Source organism: Aspergillus nomiae, assembly GCF_001204775.2.
Source record: "Aspergillus nomiae NRRL 13137 chromosome Unknown contig00018, whole genome shotgun sequence".
NCBI lineage: Eukaryota > Fungi > Ascomycota > Eurotiomycetes > Eurotiales > Aspergillaceae > Aspergillus > Aspergillus nomiae.
In genome coordinates, this window is record NW_015378073.1 from 57188 (window position 1) to 80182 (window position 22995).

A 22995-nucleotide genomic window follows, 5' to 3' on the forward strand; every position below is an offset into this window, starting at 1 on the left:
CTGAGGCAGATCAACCGGGTTGGCTGACTTCATCGAACCATAAGATTCATGTTCTCATAGAGGACCAAATAGACCAGGAAGATTATGGTCATGTCTTGTCTCTTTGTCACTATGGGAACTCAGCACAACCATGCTACCTGGTCTGCAAAGTGATAGACCTCAGACTCCATGTGATGTCACACCTGGATCTGATACATTAAATATACCCCTCCTGTTTTTCTAATGAGCATATTCTTCCGCCTTCACCACCCTCACTTGATGTTTCCAACTGTGAATCATAGCCTATTACACTACTGATAGTTGATTTGGACTTGTCGTTCTCCGTACCACCTTCTCAGGTGGAAGCGATAGTAGGAATGGAATTTAATATTGACGATGGGTCCCCAGGCCGGAAAACCCGAGCCAGAGAAGGCCTACATCTTAGACCTTTGAATGTCGAGAAAGGGGCAAAAAGAGTACGTTGAATTACAAGTCACTAGGATTGCTTCCTCTTGGACATGCTTCAGCTGACAGTTCGATTAGTTCTCTTCGTAAGTATTCTATCATTCCTCCGCCAGTCATGGAGCAGTACTGACTGAGGCGTTGCACGGCGCAGCAGAGCACCAGACTCGTTTCCTCCGCAAGGTGCAGCATGGCGGAATAATCTGGTAAACTGCAGCGTCACTTCTATATGATGAATTTCACTGATATGCTTGAAGGCTGCTCTTTCTCAACGTCGTAATCTTCTGTTTGTGGCCTATACCCATCAAATCTATGTCTGGGAGCCGGCTGGGTCGTTTCAGACTCTTGGAGCAAAGCCTGAAATGATTATAACTCCCGTCATGAAGGACCCTTATAGTAGCGGGTATATATCACCACATATGCCTCACGCTATCAATAATATCCTTGTGGATGATCTGGGACGCGATGAAGTCCTTCTGCTGGTCACTGATTCAGGCAATGTCTGCGGCTATCGTGTTGAGGCTATCTTCTCGGCTTTGAAGCGGGCTGCAGAGCGCAAGGAGCACCGCCCTTTTGATGGCTCCCAGGTACTCCCCTTTTTTGTCGAATATGTCGAAGCCAGCGCCTGGGGGCTAGCCATACACAAGTTCTCCCGCCTGATTGCAGTGACCGCAAACACAGGCCTTGTCACTGTTTTTGCATTTGCGCTTGTGAACCATGCTTCTCGAAAAGGCAGCGACACAGGGCAGGTATTAAGTGAGGAGGAAGAATTCACTGATTACGGCCAGACTTGGTTGGAAATCAAGAGTGATGAGCAGTTCAAACAGCTACAGCATTTGATGCCTGCGAAGCACCGAAACCAGAACATACGCTTAACTTATACTGGTCACTTTACCAACATACCATCCGTCTCTTTTCTCAACTGTGATCTTGACCCGAATGGAACATGGATGGTCAGTACGGATATCGAAAATCAGGTTTTTGTTTGGAAGACCTGGGAGGGCCCAGGCCCATTCAACGTGTACCACTTCGGCGATGCTTCTTTCAGATACCCGGAAACCTTCAATCATGAGTAAGACTTCTCAACACGTTTTCTATAGTAGGTTTCGCACTGACGGACGAGGTAGTAAAGAGCGTGGTTGGTCTGTCATAGCCCTTGACCCACGTACTTTTCATCTACTCAAATCGACGAAGGACGCGTGCGGTGGTCATCCCCAACGTCGTGTAGAGAATGGCCGACCGGTCCTGGACCTGACAAAGCTAAGCAGCCGAGTGCCTAACGCGTCTCGACTCTACAATTATTTTCCTCCTGCCGTTAAGGCTGAACCAGAACAACCGATCTTACCTGACATATTTGGACCAGATTGCTGCATTAATAAAGACACCAGTACTCGCCAGTCTACTAGTCATGCGGTGTATGATGGTTTATCTGCGGAATGTCGACGCGCAGATGAGGCTCCAGAACCCAGCGACACCCAAGATGTCAGAAACCTTCGGCCTTCAGACTCCGCTGATGCATTCAGCCACCGTGCCGTTGACGGCTCTGTACTCGAAGATAATTTGAGCTCTAATGCAAGTTCTGATGGGGAGTCATATACGGGTCTCCAGCAGAATTCTAGCCAGGAGGGCGAAACCCAGGGTGGTAATGGGTCCTTCCATCGGGTGGATGATACAGAACATACCGATAATACCCCTTCTCATGGCCCTTTGACAACGCCTGAATTTCTTCAAGTAGCACTTCTCGAAGCTCTAGGTGGCGATATCCCCGGAGCCGAAGAATACTTTGACGACTACTCGATAGAAGAGGTCAGCCCTTTCGAGGACATAGAAATGGATGGTGCAGATGATGATATCTCGGAGAGCGATGATACATCAACTTCAGAAGCAGTTGCTTACCAAGTCTTTAACCGTATGTCACGCGGTGCCTTCCCCAGTGATCCCAGTATCTATGGACAAAGGGAGTCACTAATAGATTTTTCATCGACTCCAGCTCCAACGCATGCGAACTTTCCGATACTCCACTTCTCCCAAACAGATATCCGTCTCATCCCTAATCCGCTTGCCCCTCGCGCAACTGTTTTCTGTGGCACACCCCTTCGGCAACAATTCACCCACATTGTTGGATCGCTTCGAGACGCATGCGACCGCTTCAACATGGTCAAATATATCCCCGAACACGGTATCGTAGTGGCCGCCTCGCAAAAAGGTCGTGCCGCAGTGATCACCCTAACTGAGTCGGAAGCCAATGGCCCATCATTCAGAGTCGACTGGATCGTTCCTTTCGAGAGCCAGGAAAAGTACGGTGACCGACCTCTCATCCCTCTCCTAGGCATGAGCGTCGGCCCAATGCAAGGGTTTGAGATGCCTCCTGACGTGCCTAACATTCCGCACGATGCCAACGGGGATGGCCTGAAATTTCATTATGAGCCAACCACCAATGACGAACTTGACGCAAGTTTACAAAACAGCTCCAAATCATCCGATATTTTAGGCGAAGACCTACGTCCCCCTTATGAAGCGTGTGGTACTAGAGTCTCCAGAGAATCCACACCCACAGTCAGCACTCAGGTTGATACCATCCCAGAACAAGAGCAGCAGACTTTTCCAACTCTGCCAGAGTGTCATGCCAGGGCTACACGTGCCTATCAACCGGAGGAGACTTGGCGTGGTTGGAACCCATCTCGGCGTTATCGCTTGTTACTTCTCTTTGCGGACCATACCGTTCTGAGTTACGAATTCTGGTACAACTGGTCCCCGACGGGCACAGCGGACGATGAAAGTGATGAAGAGGGATACCTTGTTGTCTAGATACATTCACCAAAATGGATGGGAGGGTGGTCCACTACGTCAGTATTGTATTCAAATGAATGGGTTTGCCGGATTTCGAAGCTGTTGGTAATTAGTTTCCAAATAGCATATCGATCGTGTACATCAATAGGGATCCAAGTTGTCAAATATATAACTATGACACATTTATTTTATAGCACGGACCGCTTCAAAGAAAATAAACTAATGCGCTGATGTAGATGCAAAAACCTCGTGATCATCATACATAAGTTGGGCGTTGACACATAAATACAGATGTCCCGAAGGGACGCCTTTTTCGAATATGCAGGTCATGCATCAAAAATCATCATCCAGTTCGTCGCTATCCCATTCATCTTCTCTATCGTTCTGGACCAGTTCCAAAAATCGTTGAAGACCAGGTCGTCGAATTGCTTCAGGATCAGGTCGGCCTCGTACCTCAGCTATTGCCCGTGCCTGTGCTTGTCGCTCAGCCGCTGCAGCCCTGCCTGCTGCATCTAAACCATTCAAGTTACGTCCATCTTCGCGGCGCCCAGGACCACCAGCTCTCTGGTTGACACGAGGTGGTGCCGGAGCAGGAGGTGGAGGGTGACCTTGGCGCCTAAAGTGATTATCGTCATCGTCAAAATCCCAGGCAGGCTGGTCCTCATCATCACTGCTGTCGAAATCTATCAATTCATTTGGGATCTGATGGAGAGCTTCGGCCCCATCAGGGTTGATTCCATCACCACCCTCTAGGTCCCAGAGTTTGTTGTAGCATGAACTGTTGCCATCGTTAAAATGGCGATAAGGATTGTCCTCCGAAAGCCAGCTGGAACAGAGATAGCAAAAGTGGGTGTCGCATTTGAAGCAGATCATATGATTGCAGCCCATGCGTTTCTGACAAGGTGCATCGCATGTTGGGCAGGCTGATGTGTACAGCCTTAGATACTCCTCTGTCGCCTTTTCCTCTGCGGATAATTCTGCTTCCCGGCGGGGGAAGCACCGTACAAGCTCGCCATGCCACCCTTTCTTACACACACAGCAGAAGGCATAGTTGCAGTCTTCACAAACAGCCACTCGATCCGCCATAGGAGGCAGCTGAGCCTCATCCCCATTCGGGTCAAACACAAGTCCTACATCCTCATCATCGGAGGGATCTAGATCATCCGACATGGGGTCAATAGGCTTGGGATGCCTCTTCGAGCGAGCTGCGCCTTGGCACCACTGACGTGGGCAGTATATAGTAGACTTATCGGCTTCAAGTTTCTTCTTCCGTTTCAAAAAGACATAACGCTGTACGGTTTCCTGCTCCAGAGGAATTTGCAGTAGCTCGCTAGGGCTCAGACTCCGGTCGTTTTTCTTGCGTCTTTTGGGTTGCCCTTCCTGGCTTCGTACAGACTTGTCTTCCTTGCCGCAATCCGGAGCCAGACATCTAACACTCTCCACATCACCTTCCGTGATACATGTATTGTAAAAGTCCTGAAGACAGGGCACACAGAAAACGTGCGAACAAAGTAAGAGCCGGTGGCAGTTTACTCCTTTTTTCGGCTCAAGACAAACTCCGCACTCAAAAGTCTCCTGCTCAAAGGCTTCTCTCTCGGCCTTATTGTTGTGATCTAAGAGTGCGATTTTAAGCTCTCGGGGGAGCCTGACTTCACCGTCGGGTATGTCATCAATACCAAAAGCTGCCTCGGCTAATTGTTGAAGATGGTCGATATAAGTATATACAACGAGGTCCCTCCCGCATTCTTCCCAGAGGCGTTTCCCATCATCTAATAGCTTGGAGATGATCGAAGAGGGCAGCCACGCAGGATCTGTGCTAAGCTTAATGATTGGGGATTGCTCTGATGGGTAGCCACCGGGCAATTCGATTTCCAGACAAAGCGGGGGCAGGTGTGATAGGACATGCACATCTTCATCGGAGCTTGCCGTGGTGCCTCCATCAACTGTTTTGGTTGCGAAGCCCAAGCTAATTTCACTAACATCAAGGGATGTGGGCGGAGTCAGGACAGTTGGAAGTTCAGTCTCCGAATATTGCTCGAAACAGATCCGTAAAGGTGGTGAAGGATTGACAGGTATATCTAGAGTTGCCCTAAAAGAGAACGAAGGGTCGAGCTTGATTTCCGGATAGATGGCCGCGATAGATGACAGCTCAACAGAGCGTTCGTCATCAAGCAACTCGGTATCAGTCATATTAGGGTAAGGCCGTCACAAAGAAGGAAGGAAGAAGGGGATATGCAGGTCGGTTCTCTATTCAGGGTGGGTGGTTGATGAAAGGTGGCGAGGCAGATTCTTTAATGGAATGTTCCTGACACAACCATGGTATATGTACCGCTTAAAAATGTCATGCCTTCGAGGATCTCTGGGTGAGGGTGTCTGCGAAGGGGAAAAGCGCCGATAAGTCTTCAAGGAGGGCTTTGAGTCCAGGAAAAGGTTAAGAGGAGTATGCAGCTAAACCGTCGATTAGTAAATCACCAGTTATAGATTAACAGTGATAAGCTGCAAGAAGGCTGGATGTCATTCTTGTGGCAACGGCGAAATACGGAAGAACCGAGCGAGAGGGACCCATGATCCTTTCTTACTTTTCAGGTACTGCGACAGATTGTGACAGGCAGCGCAATTAGGGAGGGAATGGAGCTGTCAGACGGTGGAAATTCTGGCAGTGGTGAAGGTCAGAATGAATGGTCTGCGATAGGAGTATCTTGGTCGAGACAGAAAGACAGAACCAGATATCGGATTGAACGTGTGAGGAGAAGTGCGTCATGTTTTGACTGAAGGTCAGAAAAGAAAAGGAAACGGAAAAGATAGTAAAGATGGAGTTGTCAATGAAATTTTGATTTCTCGGTTGCAGATCAATGAAGTGTAGTGACTTCAGAGAAGAAGAGAGAAAGTGAAAAGGAATTGAAAACAACTCATAGACCGACAGAAACGCATGTGGTTTGAAGGACTTCAGGCATGATTTGCTGCCCGAGTCATTTTTTTGTTTTTTGTTTCTTGTAAGAGGCTGTTTTAAATTTTTCCTGATTTTTTTTAAGCTAAGTAATTATTCATCATAATTAATATTTGCTTTTCTTTCGCTCTCATCATTTCATTTGACAATGATGTTTCTGGAACCTGAGGCACTCTTTTCCCCTCCCCCTCATTTTACGTTGCCGCTTTGACCCTATTCAACTCCGTTCTTCCCCCATGAGCGGGAGACAAAAGCGGCGAGGGACACGGACTCCCGCCTGCCGAGCATGTGACATCTTTAAGAGGTCTGGGCTGTCGTAACCACGGGTCGCATTCATACTTAATTTTATGCGCAATCGAATTCTTAAGACTTAGTCTTGTTCTGAGGTTGAGGATTCCTTGGATAGTTCTACATCCATAATGTTTGTCGGTCAATGATACCTGCTTATTTATTTATGTCTTCCCGTCTAAGTTAAAATCTATTATTTGCTTCTTCGGTACTCCCATCTTGTTGTCCTCGAACGGAGAACCGGAGAACGATTGAAGAAGCGGAAAGGGCAAGGAGGAGAGAAAAGAAAAAGACCATAATTTATTACAAAATAAGAATAATTTCGGTTAGCGATTTCGACTCATCAACATGACTGACACGCCATTGGCGTCTTTGTCTTTGACACATGTCCATTATGTAAGTTCCTTCGAATTTCCGCGCGCGTTCTAGTGTGGTCAAGGAACTGATGAGGCATGTGCATCTATGGTAGAATCCAAACGATCCGCTCTCCTTTTTGTCGGCCTGGCTTGCCCTGGTTCCCCAGGCACTATGCGTGACCTACGTCACTCTTATTTGGGCGACAAGGGAAGTGGAGGTGCTATTGATGTTCGCAGGCCAGATGGGCTGTGAAGCATTGAACTTTGTGTTAAAGCGGATCATTCAAGAGGAACGGCCGAAGCGTACGTCGATTGGCGGTCCATCAGACCGAGTTGTATTCAATCACTGACTGAACCCTTGACACAGAAATGCTTGGTAAAGGCTACGGCATGCCATCATCCCATGCGCAATTTGTCGCCTATTTCGCCGTGTATCTGGGGCTGTTCCTTATCTTCCGGCATAATCCCACACACCCCGAGTCATCATTCCATATTCTCATACGGATAGTACTTGCCATGGGATTGAGCGTTGGCGCCGGTGCCGTGGCCATCAGTCGTATATATCTGAACTACCATACGCCCAAACAGGTTTTGGCAGGCTGTGGTGCTGGTATTGGGTGTGCACTTGCTTGGTTTCTCGTTACTGCATTCCTCCGGGCACATGGCTGGATTGACTGGGGATTAGATTTGACCATATCGACGCAGTTGAGACTACGGGACTTAGTGGTAAGTGAAGATCTAGCCGAAGCCGGATGGCAAAAATGGGAAGCAAAGCGGAAGTTAAAGCGTCGGGGACATATTAGTAGTAATTCCCGCTCTCCGAAGACCGACTGAACTGTACAGATGCTTGAGCTACGTATACTTCGTTTCTTAGATTTTGAAAGAAAGGGCATACAGCCTGGTGATTGTGATGCCCTTGGATTCACTTCTTTTAGCATACTGGTCAATATAAGTATAGATCATATACATGTGAAAGTCGCAAGCCCTTTGTAACTCTATCAGGAAGTTTCTATAATACTTACACATGGTAACAGATATTTTTGGGTTTAGGATATGAATCTTTAGAAGCTATAAGATCTGTCGTGTAGAATATTCTGGGTCCCGTACCAATTGAATATATGTTTAATGGCGGTGAGAGCCCAGTTGTATTCTCTTCAATAGGAACACACTACTGCTACATGCATAACGAAGGACACTTCGTAAAGTCAATTAAAGGTACGTTATAGAAAAATAGCAAATGACAATAGAACGCTACAACTCCAAAAAAACCATTGATCCTGGTACCTTGATATACCTCCGTGGTGCCTCGCACGTGATCGGTCTCGCCCGCAGATAGGCAATTGTCTCGGATTTCTGCCATCGTTTATCGAAACATGTTGCGGGAACTCGCCAACGCCGCCAAGAGACTCCATCATGTCTCATTAACTTCACTGATTAACATGCCAGGCCTTGTCTATTCTGCACCAAGGTCTACTATTAGCAAATTATAACCTTAACACATATTTACCCTCTCCTTTCTCTTTGTTTTGCCAAGAACAGATACCCCTGATATTCTTGCACATTTTACATTTAGTTGTTAAAAGAAGTGGGAGATAAGCTCTCAGAGCCCAAAAGATGGATGATACAGCAGAGTCTGCCGATACGGCAATGTCAGAACACCACATTGTCAAAGCGGATGAGGTCGACCAAACAGGGACAGATATCTCCCCTGTCCCAGACGATCAGCTGATGGAAGAAGTCGCCGAGGGCCTACGGCAGGAGCGAGTCTCAGGAAGCACACCATCTGCCCCAGGTGAGGCTGGAAAACCTCACCGGCGACCGGAGTTGCGTCGTGATGCTGCAGCTCCGCCGCCGCCTCTACAGCCTCCACCACCGGCTCCAGTGCAACAGAACTTAGAAAGGTCCACGGACTCACTAAGTCTTGCACAACTCAGGCAATTCGTGCAGGAGATGCCGAGGGTCGAGCAACCTGCGTATGCATTTGAATATGCTGATTCTCAGCCATTTGCGGAAGAGATTGAAGAATGGTTCCAGTACAGCGAGTTTGACAGAGCTATGCTGGTGGGCATGAAATCATCGTTCGAGAAGCAGTGGACTTCTTTCCTTGAGTCCCATAATGCTGGGTCCTCGCAGCTATCATGGGTAGATACTACTGATGATCAGCGAATGGCATTCATGGCTCAGGTGGTAAATGGCATACGGGAGCGCGAGGTCTCGGTGCGCCTTGAAGCCCTGGAAGTCGTTTGTTATATTGTGACTGGCGTCTGGGGTACCACTGCCGGGAGAACTGTAGATGATTATCCCGAAGATCCGTCTGACAAGGAAGCCGCAGAGGTCCCGAAATTTAAGTCATTACAAATCAGTTGGATCGAGAATGGTGCCAACATGGTTCTTGAAAGCTCAGGCTTGGCGCCGTTGCACGAGTGTTTATGCCGCGTTTTTGAAAAAATCGTGCCTCTTATAGTAGTGAATCTGCTGGCGCTGGGGCCGAGAGTACGAACCCAGCATCTCTCGCTGCCATGGAGCGTGAGGCAAATTTGGTCCTTACGGCTTTTTACATGATCGTGGAGGTTGGTAGGAAACAAGAGGCCCGAGATCCACGGCACACACCATTAAGAGATGCCCTGATTGGCTTGAAACCGAATCTATTGGTATTCCTGGTTGAGGTTATCGCACGCCTACGATGGGATGACTCTGCTAACATTCCACTTACGAGAATAATACTCTTGTTCTGGAAGTCTTTGCTCCTATTCTTTGGCGGCAGTGACGAGTTGAAAAGGGCCAAGGAAGAGTTGGAACCAACATTTAAAGAAAGGGAGGATGATACGTCTCGCAGGACGCCTTTTCTGACTGCATCGCCTCTCGATTATCACATATTTCGGCAAGAAATTACTTCTAAATACCCGGCCTACAACCCACCACCACCTGTAGTTCCTCTGGAACTGGAGAACAATTCTATTCTCCCTCCTCTTCCCCAGCATCCCAGTAGAGGAGCTTCATCTAATGGCCTCTTCTCTGGGGTCGGCCCATCTGTTGCAGGTGGTAACGGTTCAATCCTTCATCAGTCGGTCCACATAGCAACACCTGCGCCTTCCCCTCCTCCATCACCAATTGGCCCGGGGGGTAAAGCGGGGAAGAAGCAAAACTATCAGACGAACCAAAACTTTCCTTTCATGTACCCACCTCTAGATGTTTCCAGCAACGACATTGGTGGCAAAGGCACAACCGAGCTCCAAGACGTGCTCGTAGGCAAGAGGTGGGAGGGAAGTGACGTACCAGCCTCAATCATCGAGGCCGGCAAACTTTTCTCGACACACGTCAAAATGACTAGAGCGATGCGACAACTTTGGGAAGAACGTGAACGGTTCATGAAATATGACCGCGGCTGGTATCTAGATGATAACGGGACTGCGTCTGATAAGAATATTCCCGACGAACTTCTCGAGGACTTCCAAGACTTAGATTTGAAGCAAGGAGAGAAGGACACTCCAGGGAGGTCTCCCATCAAGGAAACCGATGACGAAGATATCCAACGGCGCTTGGATGCCGTGGAGTCTTTCTATGTGGGTTTTCTCCGTATTTCGAAAAAGACATGGCCTGACAAGTTTTCTAGACACAAGCACTGGTGCATTTGCAGTCCATCACTATCGTATTCTTGAAGATAATCCTGACGAACGTCAGTGCTATGGTGAACCAGACTCAAGGCGGCCAAGGAATGAGGTATGGGCCCTATCTCTGGTCTTCGTACTGAGCATTAAGTTAACATGTGCCTAGCGATGGTTACGGCGTTAATGGATCCGGGCCCGGGCCAGTGTCTATTTCCGAGGATTTGAACTCCGAGGCTGCTATTGAGGAACTTGACAACATTCGGCTTCGGGAGATTACTGGAAAAGCCATTTCAGGATCTCTGTTACTTCTGATAAAGTGGTTTAAAAGATCTCGTAAGCTAATAACTCTAGTGCAGATCGGATGATATTGTTGCTGACCGAGCCTAGACATATTGAAATTTGAATATATGACGCAGTTGTTGCTCGATTCCAATTACCTGCCGTTAATATTGAAGATGTTTGCCCACCAAGACATTGATCAAGCCGTGGCACAGAAGTTTGACCGCAAGGAGCTGGGGTACGCACCCTTCCAATTTTCACCCACCGGCCAAAATTACTAACAAGAATAAGCTTCTTCCATTTCTGTCTTCTTCAGTCGGATCAACCGCCAGTACCATCGCATTCGGACGAGGAATCAAGCGGGGATGAGGCGGCTCCTCCCCCAATTGCTCGGCATCGACCAGACGTGGATCCAGGAAACTCTTCCATACGAGTACAATCCCCGGAGGACGACTTTGAAGAGTTCTTAAACGGACATGATCTCCCTCGTCCTGAGGTGGATGAGCTGGGATACCCTACTGCACCTCCACCTAAAGAGCCGATCAAGGTGTTTTCATTCCGCAATTTCTTTTCTGCTATCAATTACTTGCATATCATGCAGAAGATTACCCGTGACAAAGCCCACAGATGTCTGTTGCTGGTGCAATATAAGTCTAGTACTATCCTTCGGAAAGGGCTGAAAATACCAGATCCGTATCTACGGTTCTACACCCTTAAGCTATTCAAATCACAGGTCCCTTACTGTGGCCGCAAATGGCGCCAAAGCAACATGCGTGTTATTACCGCCATCTACCTCTACTGCCGTCCGGAGCTGCGAGATGACTGGCTGGCGGGATCAGATATCGATGCGGAAGTGGAAGAAGCCTTGCCTCTCGAACAAGCACTCCGTGGCCTGACACACTGGTGGCACCTGCGGCGGTATAAAGACGTGATGGGCGGTGAGGAGGGCGCATCACTCATGGAAGAGGAGCGCGATTTCTTTGTGCGAGAGCTCGAATCAATGGGCTGGGGACTTGCAGGCGAGGAAATGCTCAATGGCACCAGCGAGGAAGCCGAGATGGCTGCTGCTGCTGGGCAATTACCAGAAGGAACTGAATGGGACGGAGGCCCATTGCAAATGGAAGGGTGGTGAGGCGGTTTTTGCATCGAGATAATATGTTGCTTTATCATCTTAAAGTATAATGACAATCATGAGTGAAGTACATATACCCCAATAGATATGATCATCTGGCTCTCAGTTATATCGCACCAAGCACAATCTACTAATAGTAGCGAGATTAACCAGTTGTAGATGATGTTTTGCAATCGGTTGCCATTCCTGGAGAGTCTTATCGATAAGAAATCCTCACGTGATGACCACTGCGGCAACTTTTTTTTGCGGCAGAATCAATCGTTCTCGCAAAGTCTAGCCGCATAGCAAAGATACTTCTTCTCCCAACCACAACGGTTTAGGCCATTATTTTGAGATTCCTGGCCGGCTCTAGTCAAGATGTCGTCGGACGAGATTGTTTGGCAGGTTATCAACCAGCAATTCTGTTCCTATAAACTGAAGTAAGTTCCCGATGAAAATACTTGCATATCTCCCGCCGAAAAAAAAAGAAAAGAGAAAAGAGACACAACAAGCCAATGCCAAGGAGGAAACAAATGATAAAGGGATTTCTAAGTAAAAAAAATAATACATTATTTAACTAACACTTCCACCTCCAGAACAACCAAAGGCCAAAATTTCTGCCGAAACGAATACAATGTCAGCGGTCTCTGCAACCGTCAGTCTTGCCCGCTGGCCAACTCCCGCTATGCCACAGTGCGGTCGGATCCCGAAACTGGCGTGATGTACCTCTACATGAAGACCGTGGAACGCGCACATATGCCCAGCAAATGGTGGGAACGGATAAAGCTGTCGTCGAACTACGCAAAGGCGCTGGAGCAACTTGACGAGCGACTAATCTACTGGCCCAAGTACCTGGTGCACAAGTGCAAGCAGCGTCTTACGAGACTGACGCAGGTGGCTATTCGCATGAAGAAGCTGGCTAAAGAGGAGGAGAGACTGGGGGAGAGGATTGTGCCGAAGATGGCGCCTAAGATTCGGCGGAGAGAGGAAACTCGTGAGCGCAAGGCTGAATCGGCAGCCAAGGTTGAGCGGGCGATTGAGAGAGAGCTTATTGAGAGATTGCGCAGTGGTGCTTACGGTGAAGCACCGCTGAATGTGGAGGAGGGTATCTGGAAGAAGGTTCTTCGCGGCCTGGAGCGCGCGGGTGAGGGTGAGCGTGATGAGGATCTTGATGATGGAGAGTTGGAAGATGAGGAGGAGGAAGGTGTTGGTGAGGTTGAGTACGTTAGCGACCTTGATGAGGAGGAGGATCTGGAAGATATTGAAGATTGGCTGGGTGCGGACTCGGGAGACTCCAGTGATGACTATGATGACGAGGACGAGGACAGCGACGAGGACAGCGACGAAGAGGATTCTAGCGAGCACAGCGAAGATGAGAAGAAGAAGCCCGCGCCTGGCTTTAAGAGGAAGCGTCCTGCTCCCCAGGCTAAACCCCGGAAGAAGGGTCCTCGGATCGAGATTGAGTACGAAACCGAGGGCGTTGGCAAGGAGAATCTCTTCGCATAAGACGGGGGCTTTTCTTCAATATTGGAAAATACCGACTAAAACAAAAAAGTACTCTGGTCTGTTGTATTTTGCACGGCGTTGTCTGGTTGTTGTCTCTGAAGTCACATCTGCTACGATCGGGCGTCATACCCAGTCTCTGCATAGTTTACAAACACCTTCCTGGTCCTGCGGATTTAATATGATTTTTACTCTTATTTTTTTAACAGACTCTCAAGACCCTGGGGATAAAGTGTTGGTAACTGATAGTGACCCATGGTAGATATACTCCGTTCTCCTGGAAGATAGGCGTCACGTGCCGGGATGAAACAAGCGAGTGGAGCGCCAAGTGTAATGACTTAATGAAGCCAAATTAACCTCCTGGCAAAGAATGTGGCAGACGCTTTCTGTCTCCTACTTGGGCGGCTGTTAGTTGAGATATCGTATCCATTGTCATTGTAACCCGCATTGCCGTAACCGCCAGCTTCGATTCTTTCGTCGAGCATTCCAGTGTTGTCGCATTCGGTTCGGTCCACACCGCATCAACCTTGCCGCCATCGAACACCCCGCCACTATACGAACGTTCGGTGTCACTCCTGAACAACGACGCACAACACGATGTCTTCCTATTTCTCTTCCCTCACGTCCTCATCGGCGATCTCGAATCTCGGCACCCGCCTGACGTCCCTTCGCCGGGCGATCACTCTGGGCGACGAGGCGGACGACCCGGACCACGAGGACTGCTCTCACATCTCGAACGTTCTACGCGCCTATTATAGCGAGAAAGGCCGCCCGTTTCCCGGTTGGCTGCCCCCCAACCCCAAAGCCCCAACACCTGCGCCGGCCCGGACCATTGCGACGACTCAAATCCAGTCCGGCGCTCATGGTTCGGCTCCTGCAACCGCGACGTATGGACGTGGTAGTGGTGGTGGATTAGGTGATCTGTGGGGTGATTCGGGGTCGGCACAACCTCCCACCTCTCAGACGGCTAGCTTGCGGCGAGGACGGGCTGCTGGTAGCATGGGTGCGCCGTTGGCACCCACGAGCAGTGCGCCCCCGGGGTCTATCGCAACACCGCCCAGTCAGTCGCCTACCCCACCCTCTCTGCACCCGGGCGGAGCGCGACCATTGCCCAGCCAGCGAGCTGGATCATATCAATCGCTGTCCGGCACTCAACCTCTGGAACGGGCAGCTTCGGCGCAAGAAAGGCTTCGGGCTAGATTACATGGAGGCCGGTCGCCTAGTCCCGGACAGAACCCGAACGGTCGGCCAGCTTCACCATACTATGGCGGATCGGATCCTAGCGTACGAAAACCGGTTGGGGGAAGGATGCGATGGAAAAAAAAAAAATCTTTTTAAAAAAATTTAGCCAAAAAGATGGAGCCCTCCGAAACAAAATTTTCCTAGCGGTTCTCTAGAAGTTGGCTTTACCGGGGAAACCAGGAAGAAGTGATCTGACGCAGAGGATGGATGGATACCCCACCGAGAAGGCAGGTACTGCTGGTTAGTGTCTGTGTTGTCCAGAGGACCTCACTTTTTTTCTTTATTATTTCTCTGTTCATTGCTTCTCGACTAATTAATGTAATTTGGTGTGCTACTGATACATGTACAGTGTGGAGTACTAGAGACAGGCTAGAGAGTGCTTTGACTTTTTAGCCAATATGATTGATATCATGTGATTGTATAGGGCGGAAGAACGAACAGCCACCACCCATGTAGTGAGTACTTGTATGTAACAAGAACGACAATAGGTGGATAATAACAATTTTACTCCTACCAGATTCGGAGCAGAGCAAAGTAAATACCACACTTGTTACCTCACGAGAAATGGAGACCCCCCACGTTTTCCAGGGTTGGGACGAATGGTTCGATGCAACTAAGCCTTTCCTGGCGGAATCTTAAACGAGGAACAGGCGAATGAGAGGCTCGGGTGGGCAGATGGAAGGTTTCCTCGTGCTGGGCGTTTTCTCCCTCTGATTTTCTCTCCGATGACGCTCCATAAATCCCGCAATTGACCTTCTTCCATTGGATACATGTTCGACACTTTACTCGAATAAACCCGGAGAGTCCCCGAAATTCTACCGTTGCCGGACTCGGCTTCTTGAATTGTCGTAGGTTTTGCCCTCCACGGGGAAGGTTTATTTGCCGTGTGGGGATCGGCGCTCTCCTCTATTTTCTCCCCTTCCCGATGGTCTCCATGCGGAGTGATTCCGGAGTTTTCACCCAACAACATTCCATCTCCAGGTCTCCTTACTCACGGTCCCTCTTGTCTTGACGGTACACATTCCTTATTCAACCCGAGAAAGAAAAAGAAACAAATGTTTTTCTTTTTTAACTCAGGGCCATGACGTCTCCACTGTCTCGTTGGCTACCAATGATCAATCTCATAATCAAGTCATCTAGTCATCGAGTAATCTACCCCAAGATATTTTGCATTGATTCTGCCGCCCCCACAGTCAGGTGCCGTTCGGCGCGACAAAAGCCTGTAGAGTTCTTGAATGGGGTGACGTGCCTGACAATGGCCTTATAAGTCCCGTGCTGTCTCGGCTGCCTGACCTTCTCGCTTTTCCTTTTCCTTCCTTTCTTCTTTTCTTCCGTAGTTGCTAAATGATTCCTTTCCATCTCCCCTAGTACCTGAGAGACACTTGTTGGTCTATCGGTTGGCTATACCATCAACACCCCCCTTGTATTATAAGTTCATACCCACCCCCGAGTATTTCCAACGATATCAGCCTCCATCATGGGGTCTCTAAAGGATGTTGAGGCCTCCCATGATGACCACAAGGATGCCACGGCCGTGGAGATGGATGATGTCCTCCAGGACCCCAAGGGCACTGCTGCCTTTGACGAGGCTGCCATGGATATGGAGCTCCAACAACTGGAGAACCAGTTGCGGGAATTGAAGAAGTCACGCTTCGAGGTCTCCCTGTCGAACCCGGCCTACTTCACTTATATCTTAGTCGCATTTGCCTCCTTGGGAGGTTTACTCTCTGGCCTGGATCAGTCCTTGATCAGTGGTGCCAACCTCTACATGCCTGATGACTTGCATTTGTCTGACTCGCACGCCAGCTTGGTTAATGCCGGTATGCCACTGGGTGCCGTGGGAGGTGCGCTAATCCTTTCTCCGGCCAACGAGTACTTGGGCCGTCGTATGGCTATTATCGTATCATGCATCCTCTACACCATTGGTGCTGCCTTGGAGGCCGGCGCGGTCAACTTTGGCATGATGTTTGCGGGTCGTTTCATTCTGGGTATGGGTGTCGGTCTGGAGGGTGGTACCGTTCCGGTTTATGTTGCTGAATGTGGTATGTAACCAAACATCTGCCTTGTTCTCGCCGCAGTCGGGCTCCATCCGCTAACTATTACAGTCCCATCACGGATCCGTGGTAACCTGGTCTCGCTGTACCAGCTAAACATTGCCTTGGGCGAGGTCCTTGGTTATGCAGTTGCTGCCATCTTCCTTGACGTCAAGGGCAACTGGCGCTATATTCTTGGCTCGTCCCTGGTCTTCTCAACCATTCTTTTCGCCGGGATGCTGTTCTTGCCCGAAAGTCCTCGTTTCTTGATGCACAAGAACAAGCCGGTGGAAGCATATGGCGTTTGGAAAAAGATCCGTGGCTTCGAGGATATAGATGCCAAGAGTGAGTTCCTAGGTATGCGCCAGTCGGTGGAGTCAGAGAACGAGGAGCAGCAGCACACCAAGAAGTACGCCTGGATGGACTTCTTTACTAATCCTCGTGCTCGTCGCGCCATGGTCTACGCCAACATCATGATTGTCCTCGGCCAGCTAACGGGTGTGAACGCCGTAATGTACTACATGGGCACTCTTATGGAGAATATTGGTTTCGATAAACGGAACAGTGTCTTCATGTCGCTAGTGGGGGGTGGTTCTTTGCTGATCGGCACGATCCCCGCGGTCATGTACATGGAGAAATTCGGACGGCGTTACTGGGCCAATACCATGCTGCCGTGCTTCTTTATCGGTCTTGTTTTGGTTGGCGTGGGCTATCAAATTAATCCCGAACGGAACCCAGTGGCCGCCCAGGGTGTCTACCTCACCGGAATCATCCTCTACATGGGTTTCTTTGGCTCATACGCTTGTCTGACCTGGGTTATCCCATCTGAGGTGTTCCCCACCTACCTTCGTAGTTATGGTATGACCACTGCCGACGCCAATCTGTTCCTCTGCTCGTTTATCGTCACTTACAACTTCACCGCCATGATGAAATCTATGACCCGTATCGGTCTCACTCTGGGTTTCTACGGTGGCATCGCCGCAATCGGCTGGGTCTACCAGGTCATCTTCATGCCGGAAACAAAGAACAAGTCTCTGGAAGAGATCGATGAGTTGTTCTCTAAACCCACGTCATACATCGTCAAGGAGAACATGAAGAGCACTGCGCAGGTCATCCGGGATCTCTCCCATTTCCGGTTCAAGAAAGTGTTCAGCCCTTAGTCTCACCAAGAGACCCGTTCTTATCTTAATCTGCTTGGGGCTATGATAGATGCCGCCGGGGATATCTCTCTTGTTCAACGATTCAGAAGCAGAGGTGATGAGCAATGCTGTGTTATGATCTGTATGCATCATGTCTATGTTTGCATGTCCGGGGAGTTACTATCTGCAGCAAACATTAACCTTGTTGGCTATTAATCTATATGTACTAAATCACCCATTCTCTCAAATGGAGCACCAAGGTGCTATGAAATCTTTCTTATGATGATACTTTTTCCAATCTCACGCAGTATACAAGTGGGGGTTTTAACTTTCAGGTGGCGTTTCGGTAAACACTCTATACCCTACATAGTTTGCAGATTCTCGTATTTAGATATTTTTCCGTGTTTAGATAGGGTGGCATCGTCTACCAAAGAACTGTTCTTAGCACAATGTACAGAGTACTCAAATGAACTTCTCATGTTAGCTCATCTTTTTCACACTGAAAAAACAGGTGACGGTTGAACGCTCGAGACCAATGCTACTTTGTATTATACGATAAAGCACCAAGGGGAGAGAGCCTGCCGGTTTTGAGAAAAGAAGGGAAATCAGTTGAATTCTAAGATGTTATATATCTACCATGACAGTGCCTTAAGAGGCAATATCAAGAGATATGCTTGTTACAACAAAATACTGGAAGTAAAAAAGCGCTCGCTCCAAACACCTTTCAACCGATGAAATATTCTTATCACATGCGAGAAGAGAAGTAACAGGTGGTGGTGGTAAGTAGGAAACAGAATGAAGTTAGGAAGGGAGGTAAGAGGCTGATATGATTAAGTTAGCCCCTCACTTTCCGGTAGCTTGGAGGATGCCAGGATCGTTGAATCAACTTTCCAGCCCAGACGGGGATGATGGCCACGGCGACAACGGCGACGACACGCCAGACCCAATCCACAGTGATCACGAACTGCAGATCGAAGTATTCGCCGAGGAAGGGGACGCTGGCAGCGTACAGGAGGGCTGTGCCTAGGAGGCAGAAGATCATTACAGGGTGCCAGGTGGTTATGGCGATGGCGACCATTAGAAGTTCGTTGATAACCAGGGCAGTGAATGATACGCTGATGAGTCGGGGTCCTGTGATTGTGTCTAGGAGGATCTGGGAGAGGCCTTGGATTACGGCCCCTTGGTATACGGAGATCAGGACCCAGGTGAAGAAAGAGCGATAACTTAGACTGCGGCCGGACTTGAGTTCTTTGTACAGTTCGGGGTAGAGGTTGGCGAGGTGCTCATCCACGTCACGATCAAGGACCAGGGAGAAAACGGGGGCGTTGGTGTAAACGGTAGCATAGCCGACCATGAGCCAGTTGATAAAGAGACCCTTGGGATCAAAGTGGCTGGCAATGCTGTACATGGTCTGGCAGGCGCTGATGATAAGACCGCGATGCATGATAAACTGTGCTAGTTTGGCAGACCGTTTGTAGGAGTTGCGTCCGTGCCAGACCAGGAGCTTGGTGATATGGTGGAACTGCGTAATGCTGAAATCTGCTGCAAGGGAAGCCTGGCGTCCTTCTTTACCGACGATGCCAATTCCCACATCAGCCGACTGAATCATGGACACATCGTTGCCGCCATCTCCTATGCAACAGACTCGCTTTTTGGTATATTGACGGATCAAGTCCGCAACCTCAGCTTTCTGAGTTGGGGAACATCGACACGCAACAACAGCGGGCAACAAGACTGCAACTGATATGAACGCTGACCGGAATTGACCAAGCATGAGAGAGAGAGATTCGCCATCAATAAGCAGGCAACAGTCGGTTTTATTACGCAGAAAATCCAAAGTTTCCTGGGCAGCCGATTTGTCTTTGACTTTTGCGACAGTATGGATGTACTGTCCTCTGGCAACTAATTTCGCAGAAATAGCCACACAGCGTGCTGTCTCTACCTTGTCCCCCGTCAACATCCAGATTTTGATTCCAGCGTTGCGGAGAAGTTCTAGTGATGGCTTAACGTCTCTTTGCAAACGGTCTTCGACCCCAGTCACTCCAAGGAGTTCCAGGTCTCGTTCCAGGTACTCGCTGATGACCTTGGCCATACCGATGTCCCGCCCTTGGAGAGCAAGCGACGCTTGCTTAAACTTCGAATCGAATTCCTGGTACTGCTGCAAGGAAAGCCGTTTCCTTCCCACAACCAGAGTACGTAGACCCTCGCGAGCCATGTTAGCAGTTTCCTCATCAAGCCAATCGTTTGCTGCAACGATCGAGGTCATGACCGTGTCTGCGCCTTTTTGATAAAACCAGATCTCGGGTCCTTGCTTGGGGGATTCTAGTATTCCACCATCTGTTTCAAATTGCACGATAATGCCCATACGTTTGCTATCCGAGGTGAAAGGAAATATCTCAAGGATGCGAACACGTACAACGACGCCTCGGGTGTGTGTAGATTCGAGAACTATCGTCTGGCGGTCACGATAGGCCAGTTTGAGCCCAACCTCCTCGGTGTACCGGACAATAGCAATTTCATCCGGCGAAGAGGCCTGGTAGTTTGTTACTTTCACACCGTCTTCTTCATCTGTTGTCGGCGTCACATTGTGGCACAAAGCAAGAGCGAGTATAACATCCCTGACACGCGAACCTATTTCTCTCCTCGTGCGAGGAGCTGCTCCAAGTCCTGTTTGGGTTCCAAACGGTGTCGAAGGAGTAGTCAATGTGCTACCAGAAAAGCTTTGTCTGACATATGAGGCCACCTCCTCCATAGCGTCGTTTGCATATGACACGGTTCCAACATGGATCTTCTTCAACTCCATTTCTGCCAAAGTCAGCTGACCAGCACATCATCCAAAGAAGGGAGAGAGACTCACCGTTCTGGGTCAAAGTTCCCGTCTTGTCCGACAGCAGGTACTCAATTCTACCAAGATCCTCTGGTATAGTGCTTGTTCTTACAACAGTATCAGGTATATCCTTGTCCCGCTCAATAAAACGACCGTACACCGATTTGGCCATATCCAAATTGACACGCAAGCTCATGGGGATAATCGTAGAGAAGAGGATGAGATAAATCATGATCGCAACATACCACTCTTTATCATTAGTTGGCTGGAATCCTTCCAAGGCAACCAAGATAATCGACAGGGTGAGAGTCAAAGCGCATAGAATTTTGGTCAAGTTGTTAATTTCATACTCTAACAGCCCTACTTTGGAGCGAGATGGGGACGTTGAAAGTGCCGCTCGTGTCTGTGAACCAGTATAGATAATGACGGCATATGTTATCGTATTTGAGGCAAGGACAGTATTGGCCCAGGCCGTGTTATCGATCGTCAGCGGAGCAGATTTGGATTGAAATCCTTCGTTACCAGAATCATCATCTGTCTTATCAACATGGGGGTCATAAAATCCGACAGGAGGCCCTAACTCAATAGTGCCAATAAATTCATTTACACTTTTATCTGGCGCGCTTGCAGTAACTTTCAACCGAGAAAGGTCCATAAGTGGAAGGGTTTGCGATAGTACTGATGGCAGGCGTAGTTTCCAGTCTGTTTCACCGTCCAGCTGATCTGTGCGTATGAACGTATCGCTAGCCGACGATGCGTTCGTAGTTTCTGCTGCGGTACTCGAGCTAGGCTCCGCCGTAGGCGGTGCTGAACTTTGGTCCGCCTGTATAAGATCTGTGGATGGCTCTGTCACGGTGTCCTGGTGAGCCGTGTCATTCGAAACGCTTTTTAAGATCACAACATCGGCCGGAAGGCGTTGGTTCTTTCGGATTTTCAAGACATCACCAACTTTCAGGTCCCGAGATTTCTTAGTAACTTGCATGGAATTTGCAATCTCGGAGTTAACATCCCCAGACACAGAAGCCGCCTGCCTCCCAAGAGGCTTGTCAAATGCTAGAACGGAAAACTCCTCTGCATTCGCCTCTGCGTCCCTTCGCCGTCGACCGATATCATCCAAAGCTTCTTTTCCAAGAGATATGGATACGACGAACGCCAATGGCGCAATGTAAGAGGACATGTAGCCTATCCGAAGCACAGGAATAATTTGCGAAAGTGCGACAAGGAGGAAATAGATGTTGAAAAAGAACGAGAATTCGTTGTACAATGTACGGGGCAAGAAACTCCATGGAGTATATTTTGCATTCGAAACGATATTCGGCGGGTATTTGGACCTTTGTACCTGTCCGACAAAAACATCGCGGGGAGGCTTCGCTATCGCAGTTTCACTCTCAGTTGACGCCGAAGAGCCTGAGAACAAACTTGCTATTTTAGCACCCGGAAATCGGAATCGACGACCCCTATGCGGCCCCCCCTCGTTATCCGGATACGAGCGGCCGGACTCATGTCGACCTTCCTCCAGTAGGGGCGCATTGTCATCAGTATAATTGCGAGAGCTCGCGTGGGACCTTCGCAGGCCGTCGTCGTCTCGATCTTCGAGCAAACGATCCATGTCCTCCGATCCCCTGTACGTCCCGGAGTGACTCCGGCCCCACACTCGATCTCTTACGCCCAGGCGCAAATTCCTCAGCGCAATCCCTGGTCCATGGTCCCTTGGTCTCCTTGGTTCGTCTGTTGAGCGTGGGGAATGAATTGTTGCCGTGGTTGGATCAAGCTCCTCCAAGTCAAGGTCGTCGTCCGAACCAGAATCACCAGCGATGCTGGCTCGGGCGTTGGGGTTTAAATAATCGGATGATGAAGGCATGATGAACAGATCACAGACAAATGCGGTGTAAGTCCCCACATCCAGGGGAGCAGTCCTCAAGCTCCTGCACTAGCAAATGATATCATGTCACGTCGAGTTGCATCCAAGACTTTTCAGCAGGAGCATTGTTGATGCGGTAGGGAGATATTCGGGGTTTGGTCGCGCAAAATATCGGCGGTATGGTTATCGGATGGGGCGCAGAAACGAAATGAAGAGGTACAGGAGTTATATTTGTGTCTGTTATTGTCAAGAGCAAGGGCGTTCGTAATCTCGAGTGATGGTGGCCTAGAGTATGGAGATGTTAATACCTTAGTCAGGAAGCGCAGTAGTGGAGGTGTCCAATCACATGATTGGATGGTCGCAGGAGACGTGTACTAATTGTGGCGCATCAGTAAATGGGGTGTGTTGTGAAACAGCGATGTCATAGGTGTAATTATAAGATTATACCTAGGACCACTGTCTTGCGTAGATTGATTTTCGTCAGAGCATAGTAATTATTCCTCGGGAGTTGTAATTGTGGCTAGTACTGGATAAATGCTTACAGTGCATAAAAATTGCATTCGTATTGGG

General features: G+C 49.0%; 8 protein-coding genes across 8 annotated transcripts; 6 read left to right on the forward strand and 2 right to left on the reverse strand.

The window, feature by feature from the left end:
• Window positions 1-356: 356 nt before the first annotated feature.
• On the forward strand, window positions 357-3249 carry ANOM_001374 (uncharacterized protein; the record flags this gene model as incomplete). Its single annotated transcript, XM_015546631.1, has 5 exons — window positions 357-455; window positions 523-530; window positions 596-647; window positions 699-1513; window positions 1569-3249. The coding sequence occupies 5 exons, from the start codon at window positions 357-359 to the stop codon at window positions 3247-3249; spliced, it is 2655 nt and encodes an 884-aa protein (XP_015411060.1).
• A 315-nt stretch (window positions 3250-3564) lies between these two features.
• ANOM_001375 (RBR-type E3 ubiquitin transferase) lies at window positions 3565-5421 on the reverse strand (the record flags this gene model as incomplete). Its single annotated transcript, XM_015546632.1, has 1 exon — window positions 3565-5421. One exon carries the CDS (start codon window positions 5419-5421, stop codon window positions 3565-3567), a length of 1857 nt encoding a protein of 618 aa, XP_015411061.1.
• A 1321-nt stretch (window positions 5422-6742) lies between these two features.
• On the forward strand, window positions 6743-7656 carry ANOM_001376 (phosphatase PAP2 family protein; the record flags this gene model as incomplete). The annotated part of the gene is made up of 3 exons (XM_015546633.1): window positions 6743-6862; window positions 6936-7125; window positions 7190-7656. The coding sequence occupies exons 1-3, from the start codon at window positions 6815-6817 to the stop codon at window positions 7654-7656; spliced, it is 705 nt and encodes a 234-aa protein (XP_015411059.1). The 5' UTR covers window positions 6743-6814.
• Window positions 7657-8436: 780 nt separating this feature from the next.
• On the forward strand, window positions 8437-11841 carry ANOM_001377 (FAR11/STRIP family protein; the record flags this gene model as incomplete). The annotated part of the gene is made up of 6 exons (XM_015546634.1): window positions 8437-9245; window positions 9287-10385; window positions 10436-10542; window positions 10597-10763; window positions 10818-10947; window positions 11001-11841. The coding sequence occupies 6 exons, from the start codon at window positions 8437-8439 to the stop codon at window positions 11839-11841; spliced, it is 3153 nt and encodes a 1050-aa protein (XP_015411123.1).
• A 357-nt stretch (window positions 11842-12198) lies between these two features.
• ANOM_001378 (ribosome biosynthesis protein MAK16) lies at window positions 12199-13326 on the forward strand (the record flags this gene model as incomplete). The annotated part of the gene is made up of 2 exons (XM_015546635.1): window positions 12199-12260; window positions 12417-13326. 2 exons carry the CDS (start codon window positions 12199-12201, stop codon window positions 13324-13326), a joined length of 972 nt encoding a protein of 323 aa, XP_015411057.1.
• Window positions 13327-13920: 594 nt separating this feature from the next.
• Window positions 13921-14810, forward strand: ANOM_001379 (uncharacterized protein; the record flags this gene model as incomplete). Its single annotated transcript, XM_015546636.1, has 2 exons — window positions 13921-14607; window positions 14721-14810. The coding sequence occupies 2 exons, from the start codon at window positions 13921-13923 to the stop codon at window positions 14808-14810; spliced, it is 777 nt and encodes a 258-aa protein (XP_015411058.1).
• Window positions 14811-16042: 1232 nt separating this feature from the next.
• ANOM_001380 (putative MFS sugar transporter) lies at window positions 16043-17758 on the forward strand (the record flags this gene model as incomplete). The annotated part of the gene is made up of 2 exons (XM_015546637.1): window positions 16043-16607; window positions 16671-17758. The coding sequence occupies 2 exons, from the start codon at window positions 16043-16045 to the stop codon at window positions 17756-17758; spliced, it is 1653 nt and encodes a 550-aa protein (XP_015411097.1).
• An 814-nt stretch (window positions 17759-18572) lies between these two features.
• On the reverse strand, window positions 18573-22425 carry ANOM_001381 (aminophospholipid-translocating P4-type ATPase NEO1; the record flags this gene model as incomplete). The annotated part of the gene is made up of 2 exons (XM_015546638.1): window positions 18573-20542; window positions 20595-22425. 2 exons carry the CDS (start codon window positions 22423-22425, stop codon window positions 18573-18575), a joined length of 3801 nt encoding a protein of 1266 aa, XP_015411096.1.
• Window positions 22426-22995: the final 570 nt, after the last annotated feature.